Consider the following 18,048-nt stretch of genomic DNA (forward strand, 5'->3'; position numbering starts at 1 on the left):
ATTGGATTGAAATTTAGATCACACTGAGACAAGATGCATTGAAATTGAACATATTGTAATATAATACCCCAGCTGATTTTAATAAATCCACTGGAAAAGAAGATATTTTATTTACAAGTATTTCCAAGCAATCATTAATGTTAAAAGTTCTCCAAAATTTGATTAAATCTGGAACTAACTCAATCTGTGAGAACTTTTGTAATGATCAGACCATCTTCTATCAACTACTCCAGCCTTTTCCAATCTGGACACCCTTTGAAATGTAGCTTTGAAATTCCAGAAATGTCAGCCACCTTTGTCAAGAGTTCAAGGAATTAAAGTTCACATATCCAGAATGTATCCAGGTTAGGGAAGGTTGGACTAAGCCAGCAATGAAACATTTGGGCTTGGTGAACCTTTTGGGTTTGGTGTGTAAAAAATTTGGAAAAATGCCTAATTTGAATTTGCTGGCATGCTACCCTCCTCACTCCCTCAAAAATATTATTATTATTATTATTATTTAAATATTGACACTTTGAGCCAACTCCAGGCACACAAGTTCTTCAATCTTGAAGTAGCTTCGGAGCACTTCTGCAGACTCTGAAAACTGCAAAATCATGCTCCATTCTCCTGCGATTTTGGCTCTGCAAGCTGCAGAAGAGCACAACTCATTCTCACATGGCCTCTTCAAAAATCACATAAGAATGTGATGTGCTTTTAAAAATAGTTGTCAGATGTGGTGAAATCTGGCCTGTCACTCAAAACGTTATGGCATGTTACCTTTAACATGTGCATCATAAGTTCACCATTAATTAAGCCGTCATTCTACTTTTAACAGAATAAATAATAAGATCTCTGGGAGCTCACACACAATGTACAGATGTGTCCTGGTATTTTTTAAATTGTTTTTGTGAAAGTATATAATTCTGAACTTAGAAATTTCATTCTGGAATCTACAATTAAATGTTTTAAGAAAATGACAAATTGTTTATGAACTTTATGCATTAAAATATGACCAATCGGTTTTGAAAATCGTGACTGTGGTTCACTCCATAACTTCTGTCACATATACAAAGCCACTTTAACAAAGTCTAAACAACTGGAGTTATTTATGCTATGATGAACACAATGGAAATCTTGAGAAATATCCTTTATAACCTCTAGTCTATATCTCCTACAGAATGGCAGGAAGATACAAATCACTTATCCTAAACATAGATGTAAGCAGAAAGGCACTGATTCTTGTTGTGCCTTACATGCAGCAGGCATATTCTTTTTAGTATGGTCTAGTTGCAGCATCCAGAAATCATATAATTGTTCTCATTGTTCTAAAAATACAATGAAAATGATTGAAACTGAAGTAAGGGACATTTAAATAAATATTCCTGTGCAGTGGTCATGGCTACACTTGATCTTCTTGTGTTATATAATATTGAGAGCACTCCAACTGAAGTTGTGCAAAACAATGACTGTAGATCTGTACTTTAATATATGATTTTGCTATCTAAGGAACATTAACCATTGCCTAAGGAACCATTAATCATTCTCACTTCACTATAATCTGGATATAAATGCGGATAATTTGTCAATGTAAACCATTTAATGTCTTCCAATACTCCCATGTTTCTTGGTAGATTATTGCCTTAGTGAAATCAATATCATTGCCTTGGTCAATTCGCTCTGTTCCATATATTTCTGATTTACATTGATCGGAAGAGTTGTAACAGTATTATCTATTTTTGAATGGCAAGATGGAAAGCAGTCATAAACTATTTGAGCCAGTTTCCACTCTCTCTCCGTTTCTTTTATTAGAATTCCAACTATAAATAAAACCCAATACAAATACAAATTCAATTCCACACTTTCCTCCCTTTTCTTTCTTGGTTTTTCAATTAAATATCAATTTCCCAGGTGAGAACTGGGGAATGCTACACAATGTCATAAAATTCCTCAGCATTACAATTATCACCAAACGGATTAGTTGTTATTGGACACTTGTTTCTACCTTAGTTGGCTCACTTGTTTTCCAGCTGGAATGCTCTTGAGTACACCTTAAAAGCTGCCTGACTCCTATACTAATATCCTTGTACCTCTATTAGCATTATCAGAGCAGATACAAATAAGTAAGGCTCCTCCACCACCTTTCCTACTATACGGATCTCTTGGGTAAGATAACTAAACAGTGACTGAAGCAAATATGTCTGGAAGTGCTACAGATCAGTCTGTTATTCCATGAACAATTCCTTTCTAGGACATGAAGCTTCTTGCATTTCTACTAAGAAAAAGAAAATGCATTCCTCAGTTAACTTCTGGTTTCTGATGGCTTCTCCCCAAAAAGGAAATGAAATGCATTTCTATACTTGTGCTTGTATACATGTCTGCTTTTGAGTTGTAGTATTTGCATTAATCAAGAAAAAGGCTCCAAAATGCAGCTGTCAGGACGTGAATATTTAGAGGACTGGAGCACATGAGAAAGTTTTTCATCTAGCCTCTCACTGTAGCATGCGTCCATCCATCCATCCATCATCCATCCATCCATCTTTATAATTGATAAAAAAAGAAAAACCTAATAATAGTGATGGTCATACATTGCCAAGGAGGAGGGCAACAGCAGCAAGAGGATAAGAAGAAACATATAAGAATTTAAACAAAAAGTGAAATAAGTATGACAAAGAAAAACATGATGTAATATGATAAAAAAATCAGTTACAATTCTATATACAGTATACTTGTCTAAGGCAAATATTATTCAAGTATGTATATATTTCTAATGCATTTATATCTTATTTTCATAGTCTTCCACAGAGACAGAAAGCAAACTTCTTCATTAGAGCTGTGAAAGACAAGGCCTACCCTTTTCCTTTTCACTACTGCATTTCAGCAGTACAGTCTATATGAACAACTCTGAATCCTTTGTGACTGCCCTACTGAATGCCTCTAAATGAAAGAGCTGTTCCCCTGCCATTTGTGATTCACAACTCAGGTTTCAGATGTAACACAACACATGAATATGAATAAACAGATGGGAGGAGGAACAGGGGAAAAGTGTGATTAATTTGATCAAAACTCTAACCCCAGAGTTACAGCGCAGCAGCTTTTTTGTATTTAATATCTCAGAGCTGGCCTACAATCGCTACAGGGGTTTTCAAAACACTTCCATTTATTTCAGCAGATACATCTGTACTTCTGCATGCTTTCTGGGCTATGCCAGCCACATTTCTACATGGGCAATTATTTCTGAAACCACTTGTGCAATATACAGTATATCATAAGTCAGTAGTGTGCCATGTGTACATAGGATTTTATTGTGTATCCCAGAAGTCTAGTCCAGTGTAGGATCAAAAATGCTAGACTATAGCTGGGGGACCCAGATTCAAATCTACTTCTAATCACTTTAATATAGTTAAAAAATCTCATAGTTTTGTATTTTTAAAATAACTGCAGCAACAAGAGCATCTTCACTTTGCAGCACTTATTAAAATGAATTAAATCTCTTTTAAAATAGGAGTTGTTGCCACATTTATGGTATTTCATTGCCAATAATAAAGATCAAATCTAGACATAATTTCCAAATAATATTTTAGTTTTCCTTGTTTTGCTTCATAAAGCCTTAGCCCTTCATTCTAAAATGGTGTGTCTGCAACTGTATTTTGGTCTTGATATATTATTAGATTGGATTAGATTAAATTAGATTAGATTAGGTTTGGATATTAATATTTTTAAGAGGCAAGAAACTATTTCCATTACATTGTGGCTTCAGTAAATAATACATAAACAAATACTGTATTCCAAAAAGATCCTTATTATACTAGGCTGTAAGAGCAAAAACCTACAAAGCTTCTTAGAATAATGAATTACTTTGCTATTCTTTAAAATTGCTCATTACTATCCAGAGTGTTTCAAATGTAGTATCCTTATCCTTATCAGGAAGAAGACAAGAGAGACAAGCCAACATTTGCAACATTTCCAAAAGCATATCCTAGCACCATAAGCAAAATGGAAGCATGCTCTACTGCTCTTGATTCTGTATCCATAGATACTAATCTTAATGTGAAGTTCCTGCTGCCCAGCCCACACAAGTGCTTTTGGCATAAAAAAAAGCTAGGTTTCATGATACACCTTTGAAAGGACAGTCTAAATGGAAGAAAGAAGTAAGTCTCTGAGTATTCTGGTTTCAGCAACCAGATCTGACAAGCAATAATTTGAGCTATCTTGTAGGCCTCAGATTTTAACTAAAAGGGGACCTAGCCTGATTCTACTATAAGTGCCATAATTGTTTTTAATCTGGGACTGGAGACCATCTTGCCTTATTTGTGTACAATTCAAAACCTACCTTGCCTAAGATAGCATTTAGTCGTTCTGATTCACAGTCAACAACCACGACTCGTTCCTTCTTTTTCTCCAAATTTTGGAAGAGTGACTTGTAGTCCTCTTCTGTTGTTGTCATAACGTTGACTGCTGTTACCTGCCAGTTCTTCTCTGCAGCTGTATCCAACACCTTTTGCAGCACTGACAAACCTGAGATAAGGTAAGATCAGATCATATCAATTCATAAAAATGGCTGTTTTATCTTTCTCATTGCCATGATAGTCAATGAAATAATAGCTTTCACAAATGCTTCATTTCTATATAAATTTTATGATCCCAATCAATAAATCGAAGGTAAGAGACAGCATTTTAATATTGAAAATCTAAATGATATGTTTACAATACATGTTCACATAATGTCTGTTGTGGCCTTATAGTGGCCAGCAGAGCTGGCAGCAGATTTGGACAGCAAGGAGGTTGAGGAGGAACATGGGCCAGTCCTGGAGTCTGAGGAAGGCTCTGATGAGTGCTCTGTGTTGCAGGCAGAGATAGAGCCAGGGCCATTTGACAGTTATCAGCTACCTTCAGATTTGGACATCAGTGAGGCAGAAGAACAGCTAGAGCCTGTTCCCAGTGTGCACATGCGCAGAGTTGCCAGTAGAAGGGAACAGCTGAGGAACAAGGGCTGACTTGGGAATAAAGCCACAGGTGGACGGTGAATGGCCTCTCCCCTAGAGTATAAAAGAGGAGTGAAAGGGAAGTTGGGCTTTGCAGAAGGCAATTAGTTCATTCGGGCATGCTTGCCAAGCATTGTGGTGTAATTGAAAACTATTTTGAAAGACTGTTGGCCAAGACTTTGTTGGAGAAGTAATTCATTGTAAATTAAATAAAAGGGGTTTATCGGGATGAGGAGTTGGCTTCCTGCTGTTGGGGAAGCCTAGGTCAGAACAATATCAAATGGTATATTAGATCAGCATTATTGTTCCCATTTTGTATATGTTGGCAGCTGGGCAAATCCACTATGATATGATGATTTATTTAATGTAACTTAATGCATTATGTGGCACAAATTAGATTTGCAGTATCCTCTTATTTCCTACACTTAATAAGAACTTAATCTCTCTATCCCAACCAATTCTTCATTTGTCCCACAGCTCAGTTAGACTTACCCCGGTCAGCATCATAAATGTACATAAACTTCTGGCACTTGTAATATTCAATGACACTGATGAGGGCATCCTGAAGTTCAGGGCGCAGCTGAATAACAAATTGATTGGATGTGTCAACAGGGAAGCTGGGTGTTACAAAGCAGACATGTAGTGCCCCACAGAAGGACGTGAGCATGTTGACAGTCCTCCTCTCGTAGAAGCCAAAGATAGCATAGACCCCCTTGGAGAACTGAGAGCAGACTGTAGAGAGAAAAAGAAGAAAAAAAAAGTCAGAAATTCTCTGAAAGGAATTAGGTACAGTTACATTTTATTATGAGTTTATTCATTTTCAAATAATTATAGAATTCAAATAGCTGAAACTGAAGAAAGCCTCAAAGATGGAATGTCCCATTCATTTTCTCTGAGTTTGATGACACATTGTCGTCATTACAAGATATCGTCTTGACTGGCACTTTTTCAAATATCTTCCAAGGGAATTGAGGCTTTAAAAATTATAAGGTTAAGTTTATCTAAGCCCACACACACAAGCAAAGGAAGAAAGGATACCGGAGGAGTTTTGTGATATATCATCATATGTTGTACAGTTATTTCCATGCGGGTCTAGGAAAATGCATTAAATATTTTTTCAAGGTAATAAAGCCACTGAATTGTATGGTTCTAAGCAAACATTTTTTTAAATTTTAATCTACAATATAAAATCTAAATTAGAACTAAAAAGGGACTTATCCAAATTAAAGGCAAGTAATATTTCAAAAGCATGTTGGCGTTTCAAAAATTCTTCTTGATGTGACAATTAAAATAAAACTGCTTTTAAGTGACCTACCTTTTGGCCATTCAAGTATCTAGTATGCCTATGGAGATTCTCAATCATTCAGGTCATGGTGCCTTTCAAAAGGCAACTGGATTTTCTTGATTGTTTTCCCCCTTGAAAACATTTCATTTCTCATCCAAAAAGCTTCTCCAGTTCTTGCCAAAACTGAAAAAGTTTCTTAGATAAGAAGGGAAATATTTTCAAGGGAGAAAAAATACAACAAAGACCAGCTGCCTTTGAAAAGCACCTTTGGGACAGGTATCTAGAATATTTAGCATGTTTGAGGTAACTTTTTCCTAAGAAGATAAGGAAAACTCTGCTGGATGAAATAAAAGGTTGTTTCTGGATGCAGTGGTATTCCCCATTGCCTCTCACACACTTTGATTTCCTCAGAAAAGCTTGCAAGAAGCATCCTAAAGTACTAGTAGGCCTATCCTCCACAAAACATTGTCTGCCTCTTCAGAAGAAAAAAAAAACAGTGAACAAATGATGTGATAGAAATCCCTGAGGTTTTATTCTGCTATGGCATTTTTAAGCTTGTATGAAAAAGGGAGATTTGGAAATACTAATTAATGCTTTTGGGGACATTTTCAGCCTCATCACTTTTCTCTCTTGAGAGTCTTTTCTAGCAAATGTGAGAGTTAACGCTAAGATATGAAACAGTAACCCTCAGTTCCATAATAAGGTGAAGATGTAATTTGGATTTGTTCCTTTAAAGTACATGGATATGGGGAATCTAGTAACATGCAAATTGTTGCTCTCAAGGTCAGCAGTGATTTCTGGAGAGACAAGCAATTTAGATTACCTAACAGTAGGGACAAAAAGGGAAAATTATGGCTTATATTTGGAACTAAATCTTGTAAGAGTATTATATCACATGAGAATTCATATTTAGAAAATGTCACATGCTTATTAAAGATTTTATCTTTGAAATTTCAAGACAAATTATACTGTATAGGTCAGGTTGAGCTGTACATGCAGATGTGCAGCTGAATTGGATACACATATTAGGAAAGATGCATAAAATGTATAAGTGAAAATAATTTTAATCACTAAAACAGGTTTTATTTGTTTAAATTATAATTCAGATATGTCATCCTCACACCTCTAAATATAGCTACTGGTATGTAGAATTCCTAATTTTGGGTATGGCTGATTGGTCTTTATCATATTGTGTGAAATTCTGGAACATAGTACTAGTTTTTTAATCTTTTAGAAGTTGCTTTTTAACTTTTTTTTGGCAGAAATTAATATTAATTAATTGATTGCTTCTGATAACTAATTATGCAGTTGAGTCTCTGTCATATTTAATTACTTCTGATTACTTTATTTCAATGCTTTGGTTGTTTTTGCTGCTGTTTTATTGGTTTAAGCTGTCTGGGCCACTGTATATAAAATATAAAATGTATTCTTTCTTATAAATAAAAAAGTAAACCCTGAAAGGGGGGGTTAGCACAGAAACTTAAAAAAATTGTGAAAGATTTGATAACAAATGATCACATGTGGCAAGCTTTCACTTGTGGCACAGTTGATCATGTTATTCCTGCAGTGAAAAAGATTGGGGTAGCTAAATCATCATAATGACTCTAGATTTAACAAAAATATTAAGCAATGACATTTCTGCATAAATAAAATCAAATGCTAAAAAATGTTCATTAATTCTAGTTTTCTTGTCACTGATTTCAATAATTCTGTTGCTAGTAGGCAAAAGGGCAATCTTTGTCAAACAGCTCCTCTAGAGCAGTTTTGCACGGGATCGTGGGATTACTTGAAAGCTATGTACAAATTTCCAGAAGAAAATGCATGATAGGGACAGCAGCATATTTTGAAATACTGTATAAACCTCAGGCATGCATATTGTCAAACAAGTTTAACTTCATTCGTGTTTAATGGTACATTCCGATAAATCAAATTCTAAGGTGATCGTTCTTAAGAGTGACTGTGCTTTCATCTTAAGGCCAGCCTTTGGTTTTAATATAGATGAATATGACTTTATAACTGCCAGAACCCTCAAAAGGAATCTTTAAAAAAACCCTGAGTTTTTCACTGTTTTTATTCTTCTCTGAAGTAATTCTAGTTTTTGCTGTCTAGCCCGTGATATTTCCTTGTCTTTTAGCAAAGGGATAAGATAACAACTGCAAGTGTTGTAAAAGATCTTCTCTGAGTGCCTTGAAGTACAAGAGCAAAGAATAATTTTAGATTATGCAAAAATATTGGCTCTGTAGATTTTGCAGAATTAATATTCCCAGAATTTTTCATTCACTGTACTGGGTGGGATTGCTGGGAAGTATAGCTTATCAACTTCTATAGGGACATAGAAGTTTATGAGCAAATAACATGAGCTGATGTAAAAGAACATCCTGTACTTTTAATTACTAACTCCTCAATTTACTACATCAGTCTGATTTTATGTCTTCTGATTAACATTCTACTTGGTAGGGCAGCTCTGTCACTACAAACACAGCAATGCCAAGAAATGCCATCTGGACAAATATAAAAGTATTGTCTAATAAAAAACAAAAATCAAGTGAAAGTTGCCTGAATACGTTGTTGAGCTATGGTGAGGAACTGCTCCAAGTACTCTTTTCCAATGCTTTCAATCTGAAATCTCTTTTTAAATAAATAAACCTTAATTTGAATTAAAATACAATGCAGCACTTTGAAATGAGCAACATAGTGTATTGTAGATTCCAACGCCCTTTGATCTCCCCAAATAAGACAAAATATTTATGTATAATGTGCAATTTTAGTAGTTTTGTAAATTTGTGCAGAATTTCAGTGGAAGTCTTCGGCAGTCTTATAAGACTATAGCAATTTGGGTCAGGTCACCCAGACAATAAGGTTTTTCAATGGTGCTCAAAGGATGAAAACTTGCTCATCTCTGCATCAGTTAGTAATACGGTAAGTGCTAGATGAAGTACTACAATAATTTTCTGGACTTCTATGAGTTTTGGTTAAGAGGATTAATCAAAATAAAATATAATAAAAGACCACCAAAAACTTTTAGTGTTTCATTTAACACAGAATAATATTACATCTCCAGATAAATAATACATATTTTCTCGGACACAGCGCATACCAGAATATTGGAGTTATAAGAAATCTGAAGCAAGCACTTCTCACATTTCTATTAGCCCAAATAAATGAATATGTACACTGAGAGGATATGTGGAACACTTTAAGTTCCCCACATCATGCACACACAATAATCATGCACACTGAGAGATATTTTCTCTATTCTGACAAATGAATCTTCCATGCCTCACCCTAAACCAAGGACATCTGAAGAGAAGAAAGAATATGTCTAAAGTCTCAATGTACAGAAATTATTAGATTTCTGGGGTGGGGTGGGTTGGGGAAAACATAGCTTTGAATCCAAAATGAAACTGAACATGACAGTACTAAGCAAAAAATGCACAGCAGGACTGAGAATTACAACTTGAACTTTACAATCTGTTATTTCAGTATGGTAATCAGAATAAATGCCTTCCAACAATAGTTGGTAAGCATTGTGATCTTTCTAAAAGTGCCTTCATTTGCCAAGTTTTAGCTCACTTTTTTGTTATTGTTGAGAGCAATAGTAAGGGAGTCATAATGTAAATTTAAGAAAATGATTTTAAATAAAAAAAAATTATGAGAAAAGCAAATTGCCTCTCTCTCCTGCCATTAAAGATGGCTTAAGTGTTATCTGCCAGGGAAATGAAATTTTATATGACCAGAATTTTTCCCAACATTGTAATAAGAAAAACAAAATACTATATGGTGAAATTTTAACCCCAATGTTTTTGCTATAGTTTTTGTTTCTTTGCATCATTGTCTCAAGTAATATTTTTGGAAAAACAAAGAAAACAATCCCTCTTCTTTGATAACCTCATTACCATCTTGTGATCTATCTACCTCATAAAGCAGATTATGGCTTTGAAACACATTGATTACAGATGCCTCTGATTACAGATGCCACATTCTTTTCCTCTCAATCTTTCTGTCATCTCCAGTACTTTGTATCAGTCATGAACAGGCATCAGTTCTCCTCCTACACTGTACTCAGATAATTGTTAATCCCAGCCCTTGAAACAGATTCTAGCAGCCAAGAACTCACAGTTCTAGTCTGTTTAGATGGTTGAGGCAAGTCAGAATATTTGAAGAAAAGACCATCTGTGGTTAGCTAACTTGAGGGAGGAGTAGAGATATTTCTTGCTTTCTGTATGACATTCTTAATAATGTACTTTGAAAACTACTGCAGTCATCTTTCTTCCCCTTCTCACAATAACCTCAATTACTTAAATTAGATCCTGCCTTCAGAAGGCAACAACTTTATACCTGTTATAGTCCCATAATTAGTTTGAAATTCACATTAACTGTCAGTAATAATAATCCTGTGGACAACAGAAAAAGGAGGCTTGGGACTACTTTCCATTTGTTCAATGGACCACGTTGTGTGAACATTATACAATTTAATTAGATGCCAATTAAGCACTAAGTATTGATTTTATGTTTCATTTAAAGCAGTAACTAGATAGAAGAGATAAGCAACTCTTCTGGATATAAACATAGCAAAAACTTTTAAGTAACTCTACTGGATATAAAGTGCTTGCCTGCCTACCTTGCCTCCTTCTAAATCTTTTGATCCTTGTATTTCTGATTTATCTGAATGGTAATTTAAAATGTAAATTTTACACCAGATTATAGAAATTTAGTAACATGAACTGTGCCTAAACTGGTGAGTTTGAAATATGTTTGATAACTGTGCTGGAGTTTTCAATTTGCCTGGCCAACGGGGATGACTCATAGTAAAAGCTGGAATTTGTGAATTGTATTTGTGTGTGGGTCCAATCAAATACAATTAACTGTGATAGTGAAAATCTGAATATGGATTAGTGGAATCCAAACTGGATTAACTTAATCATCATTAGTATTAATATTATCCTGCCAGTTTGCTCACTCCTTAGCAGATGCTTCTAGATCACGGGCTGCATCAGGGTTGTGTTTAACCTTCAGGGGCTTGGGTGGGTGTGCCTATGGTGGCCTGAGTGCTCTGCCAGCTCCGTTTTCAGCTGACACAGCTTCCCACAACACTCTGCCAGTGAAAATAGAGCTCTGTTTTCAGGGTACTCCATGGGCTGGACCCGGGACCTGGGCCTTGAGTTTGATACTCCTGTTCTAGATGATCTAAAAGTTTATAAGCCTATTTAGAATCAGTTGAGAATCAATGTGAAAAAGTTGCTATTTATCCTGTCAAATGTCCACTTTTCAAGCCAACAGTTTTATCTCTCTTAAATAACTGTTATGAAATGGTTCTTTTTCGTCAGACTAAGAGAAAAAAAATTCCAACTATAACTGATTTAGAAGGTGAAGCGAGGTGATTTCAGCTAAGTAATGCATTTGATTTCTTTTTTTCCATTCCAGTCTAATGTTTCAAAATGCAGGAATGCGTAAATTAGAATAAGTAGATGGTGACATTTTAAAACTGATTCCCTCAAAGCTAGAAAAGTTGTTCTGTATCTAAGATTGCTTTCATATACAAAGCATAACTGTGAAGAGATGAACTCTTTAGCTATTAACACACAGATTTCCTTTAGCCCACTGAACATAATTTCTTTTGTTCCAATAGTTTTTTTAACCACTTTTGTGGGGGGAAAACCTAGCACAAACAAGGAAACTTGGTTAACTTTGGAAGTTTTATTATTATATTGAGAATAAAGTCATTTTTTCTCATTTTATAGACTTAATTCTTTTTCAGATATGAGTTTAAATCGATGCTTTTGTCATGCCCTCCATCGGAGTTTGACTCCAAGGAGTCTAAATTAATTTTGGACACAATCAGATATATAACATTTGCAAGCAGCCATTCCAGATGGTATGTAGGCATTTCTTTAAAGCTATCCTGTAACTTTATATAATTTTCATTTATCATTTTTTCTCATTCATTCATTTATTTCTTAATTTATATGACTCCCCATCTCACAAGACAGTAATACAAAACCTACAACATAAAACCCATCATACCATGGTTAAAACAGTAATAATCCCTAATCAATGTTTTGCTCTATTTTCCTGCTCTGAGTTGGCCAGAGTTAATTTAAATGAGTTGAGTGACCATAGAAATTGAATAAATAAATAAACAGTTTACAAATAATGCATGTGACTGCAACAATTATTGCTTCTGTATCTTTATTTCACAAGTCATGAGAGAGACGGGGAATGGGGAGGTGTTGAAAATTAATTTGCTCTGCATCTTTTTTTAGTGAGTCACTTAATTAACTTTTCCTGCTCTAATATTTAGATTGGAACACTTATGAATTGGATTGTATGCATCTCCAAATTTGTGGATGTATCCTTTGGCTTAAGACTCATGTGGAAAAAAGTATGTATTACTGAGGAAATTGATGAAGTAAATGTTTTTTGTGGGGGAATAATTGCATCTTAAATTGAATACATAAGGAAAATTGGAGAGCCTTCTACATTTTTAGTTCTACAGATTTTTGTAGTTCAAATTCAATGACTGATGAATAGACTGATCTTATCATTCAATATATGTCAAACCAACATTTTTTTAAAAAAATATACATTAAATTTATATGCTGTCCGTCTTGGGATTTGAGGTGATAAACCAGAAATAGAATACTTCAGTCATTTAATTTATTGAGATCAAAGCAGGGGTTGAATCCAGAAAGTCACTAAGTCCCAATTCTTAGTTTTTTTCTTGAGCAATGTTCTTTCCTGAACTAGAGGGATTATATGTGAATTAAATACACAAACTAACTCAGAAAAAAGCCATGTTCATTTGATTGGAAATTGGGTGCAAAGTGTTCATATGCTTTATGTTTTGAAGATGGTATGCCTTTTCTTTGGCTTTTTGCCTCAAAATGCAGAATACTGGGAAATGTTCACAGAAGCATTTTGAGATTATTTATGGCTCTGGAGATAAAATAAATAACGTGCCAACTCCCTGAGTGTATTCTCTTGCATCTGCTACACTATTTTCACTTCTCTGTGTGGGATTCATTGTTCCATGAACCTTTTGAACAGCTGAAAAAAAACTATTGGTCCTGTAGATCTATTTGTTATATTTTAAAAGGCCCTGCAACTTCCCATACTGCTTTGAAATGAACTGGACTTCTACAGAACATAGATATCAAGATTAAATTCAATGAGTCAAGGCACTTATAAAACTTGGTGCTTTTGTTCAACTCTTGAAAGCAGCATTGCAATGTTACAACACAGCCTCCGCCCTTATTACACATGCGTGGGTGTGCAATGACACATTGTACACACAAAAGAGACAGAACTTGGATCACGATGGCTTTTGCCACTTGAAGACTACTGTGTCTAAAATAAATCTTGGTGATAAAAATCTCACTGATGTAAAAGTATTTCCTGAACTGTACTCTCTGGAGGCAAAAATTCCTGCATTTATCTTCACCACCTTTCTGTGAATGTGTGGTACAGGAAAAATGTCACAGGTCCGCATTGGTGACAACCTGTTGTAAGTGCTGCTATTTTCAATTCTGACTTTTTAGATATACCCCTGTAACAATTTATGCCACGAAAGAGTATTGTGGGTTTTTAATTTTGGATGTGGAAGTTACTTGTTGCAGTTTTCCCTTGGGTTAACTCTGAACTAGAAAAGCAGCTTTAAAAAAAATAATGAAACCTTTGGGAATATGATTTTTGCAATGGTAGACCTTGCTGATTCATACTATAATCCTGTACAATTAGCACCTTTTGTTGTGATCTTTAAATAACCTACAACTTTGTAGGTTGCCAGTTACATATAAAATGTAAAGTTGTATCTGACCTATTCAACAACTTCAGGAAGCAGGTAACCTTCCGTTGCCATGACTACTTAAGAAGAACTGATCTCAGTCTTTTAGCTTCTGTCTTCTAAGCAGGAAGTAGAATTGGGATTTAGTCAACCTGTTGCATTTTCAGAACTGTGGCACAGGAAGGTATGATGGGAATCATAACTTTTTCATCCTGAAATGTTAACTGTTGTGAGTTATATTTGTGAGATGGCCAGCAGTACAAATTTGCTAGCTGACTAAACGAACTGACTGACTGACTGACTGACTGAATGAATGAATAAATAAGTCATTCCCTGTTCTCCTTGTTGACCTCAAATTTTGGAGGTATTTCGAGTTGTTTTTGTTTCTTCACCCAGTTTTAACTTATTATGCTGGGTCTCCTGATGAACTTACAAAGTCCCTGAAAGATAGATTCTTCACTCACCAAGACACAGAGGCTAAGACTTTGAGGGTGAAGACACTCTCTCTGGGACATTGCTTTTCTTCCTCCAGGGAAGCCATCCATGGACTCTTCTCCTTCTCCTCTGACCTAGGAACCAATGAGCCTTCATATTCAGAAACTTTACTTTCCAGCCTTTCCTTTCGATACCAGTCTTTGTAGTTTTCTCGTTTCTCCCCTTGTTTTTTTCTCATCTACTTTGCTCTCTACAATTTTGGGCCTCCCCCATTATTTGAAAAGATGATTCTTCCTCTCCTCAGACCTCTAGTCCTTAACACCTACATCCTGTACAAGGCTGGACCAATGGTAATGCTTTCACTATCAGCCAAGTGAGCTCATCAACCTTCATGATAGTACAGTTCAAGCCTAAAATTGACCATCCTCTCCTCTTTTCTCTTTCCTTTTGCAGGTTCATGCCAGAACCTCTGCAGCCATACCAAGGCACTAAAATCCATATGCCACAAAATTGTCTGAGGTGGGGATTCATTGTACAAATACAAAGGCTCTTCAAACAGAAGTGTTTGCATGTGCAGGAAGGCTTCCACTATATATAACTCACTTGTGCATGTGGTGGTTGGCAGCTCAAATAGAGACCAGATCAGTTGCTCACTGCTATTTATGTGCTGAGACCTTCATGTGATGGTAAAACCTGAACAGATTTCTTTTGCAGCATTTTGGTTGCTTCTAATAAAGAAATTGTCCAAATGTATTTTTCAAGGACCACAGAAGTTATTGTTTACAATAACTTTGGCTCAGTTTGTTAATTAATCCATTTCATTTTTTTCCCTTGGCTGTCTTGATTCTCAGGTATTTTCTCCAACACCAAAATTCAAAGGTAAAAATACTCTTCCTCCCCTGCTTTTTTAAATGCCCAACTTTTGCTTTCACGGGGGGTTGTAGAGAACATTATGGCCTGCACAATTCTGATCTTTATATGTGTAGATACAACGCTGATTTGAATATCTTTTCCAAGGCCTTCATCACTGCTCTGCCAAGTACTACTGTGCAGTCAGCACAACTGTTTGTTCCTTTGCTGGTGGTAGTCAATCCTAAAAGGCAGAACCTATCCATCACTTTGATATCTTCATTGTCAATTCCAAGGCTGTTCTGCCTCTTGTCCTTTGTTTAGTCTACTTTATATTTAATTTTAGTCCCAATTTTCTCACTGTGCTTTTTGACCTTTTATTTCTAGAGTTTGCAGATCCTTTGTATTTTCAGCTATCAGAGTAAATGTATTTCTTAAGAATCAAGAAAACTATTTTTTGTTTGTTCATTTTTGAAGTTTACTTAGCAACAATTTTAGGCTAGTGAAGAAATCCTTCAGAGGCCCAAAATTTGTTGGACATTACAAATAAATTTATGTTACCAGTGAAGACCTTGATAAGCTAATTAGAACACAGGGGATAATGTTAATGTAGTTTCTGATCTGAGCACTTGTGAAATATTATACTCATGCTGATGTTTAACAAAAATAAAAAGAAGTGGGGGGATGTTGCAGGTCACATATTCTATTTAGTCTTATTAGATGCTGACAATCTGGACCAAGTTTGAATTAAAATGGCCATATAGAAGTAGACAAAGAATAGGATTTGTACTGCAGAAACTGATAAATGTAGGACCAGCTAGAACTCAATTATAAGAAAATCTATATCATGGCATTTGTCAAAAAAGCCAAGAGCTATTCCTGAACAAAATTGAGATTAATTATCCTATTAAAATACCTGGAAAAGGTCCTTCATTTTGCCAACTATAGGAAACCCCTGTAGACGAAAGCCTTCTCAGTCACTGCATGTCAGGGAATGTATGCATCTGTCATTTGGGGACAGTTGCATAGGTGTTTCATTTACAATTCTGAAAATGTTAAGGTTCTGGCTAAGGGGCACTTAAACAGCAAAGCACAGAACGGTACATTGGATCAACCAATTAGTATGCAGGATACACGCCTCTGTAGAGTGTGTGGTTGGAATTTGGGAGTGTGCTTGTCAGCCCATTTGTAGTCACCTGCAACCTACACTTACCCATCAAACCCTTCGCAGTATAGCTATGTGGCGATGTCTGTGCACAGTTGCAGGCAACTCTAAATCAAGCTTAAGTTGCACAGAGGAGCTCATCTGTTATCCTTAAATTCCTTAAGGCAGGAGATGGTAACAACATACATTCAGCACTAAAGTTATTTGAAGCTAAACCAATAGCAAAACTTTTTTATGGTGCTCACCTATTGCACCCTTCTTCAATTTTTCACTATTAGAACTTGTTTGATCCAAATTTCTAAGATCAGCCATTCAAATCCAAAATGAGTCTTTAATATCTCCATGACTCTAGAACAAGACCTTATGTAAGTGAGGTTAGAGTGTGGGTGACCATATTTAATTATTAGCTCAGACTATATTTTCCCCCTTGGCCTTTCAGTCTACATGTAAAATGGCAGTGGCAACTGAAATGTGATCCTTGGGCTTCTCTCCAGGTCTTCTACTCAGCATGGGATATGATCAGACCAAAGTAGTCATTAGTGTGTAGAAGACACAGAGGCAAATTGGATCTAGCCTGTCCCCCAAACTTTATTGCCAGTAAATCCAGAAGATCCTCTCCTTCCCCTATGACATGCTTAATTAAACTGAAGTATGAAACCACTTAATTAAATTGAAGTATGAAACCACTAGAAGACCTTTATTTTGGCAAAATATTATGCCCTTCCCTCAGCTGTCCTTGAAGACCAATACAGGAAAATTCTCTTCCTGGATAGAACCTTTCCATGGATACACGGAAACAGCAAAGCATTTTTGTCTCTGTATTAGATAGTTGTCCTAGCCCCATCATCTTACTTATTACAAAAATACCAAGAGTACATTCTACACCTTCCTGCTGTTTCAGATACTATCCCTACTATAACAGATAATGTTGTCAGGTTCTACATAGAGATGCTTAAAACTCATCAAATGATGACTTGTGGTATAAACGTATAACCAAAGTTTTTAGCTCATTTCATCATTTCATTCTTTCTATTGATAAACTAATCTTAATGAGCACCTACTTCATTATGCTGGAAATGCTCTGAACTGTGATAGAATTATATAAAATTAGATATGATTATGTTAATTAAAAATGTTATATTGATTTATCTGTGAAATTGACTTATTTATAATCTCAATCCCAACACTCATATAATACACCATGGAACAACATTCCACAATATGAAAGCACTAGACTCCTTTAACAGCTATCCCCAAGAAAATGCCAACCCCAAACAAGAATCCAACCTTAGAATCATAAACCCATTTTAAAAAGTACCCCTTTCACCCTCTTGCAGAAGGCTGAAAGGAGCTTAGGCACACTGAAGGGGCAAGGATTCGAAGCAGTGGGGCCACTATGGAGAATGTCTTCTGATTCCCATCTCCTAAGTGATTGGAAACTAAAGCATCCCTTCCCTAGATAAGAACAGACTGAATGTATTTGGAAAAGGTATTGAGGTAAAGGAGAAGATAAAGCACTCCCTGTCTGAAAGATTCTACAACAATCTGTCTTGCTCTGAGCTGTCTG

At 35.7% G+C, this 18,048-nt stretch overlaps 1 protein-coding gene across 3 annotated transcripts in view; it reads right to left on the reverse strand.

Moving 5' to 3' along the window:
• The window catches only part of GRIA1 (glutamate ionotropic receptor AMPA type subunit 1), a 248,195-nt gene that overhangs the window by 113,181 nt on the left and 116,966 nt on the right, over positions 1-18,048 (reverse strand). For all 3 annotated transcript variants that reach the window (XM_087924247.1, XM_026696642.2, XM_026696640.2), the window contains exons 3-4: positions 5,457-5,696; positions 4,313-4,497 (exon numbers count right to left, since the gene is read on the reverse strand). In XM_087924247.1, coding sequence (XP_087780373.1) covers positions 4,313-4,497; positions 5,457-5,696 — 425 coding nt within the window. The remainder of the gene's footprint in view (positions 1-4,312; positions 4,498-5,456; positions 5,697-18,048) is intronic.

Source organism: Pseudonaja textilis, chromosome 2 (assembly GCF_049901715.1).
Source record: "Pseudonaja textilis isolate UNSWEBS1 chromosome 2, rPseTex1.2, whole genome shotgun sequence".
Classification (NCBI taxonomy): domain Eukaryota; kingdom Metazoa; phylum Chordata; class Lepidosauria; order Squamata; family Elapidae; genus Pseudonaja; species Pseudonaja textilis.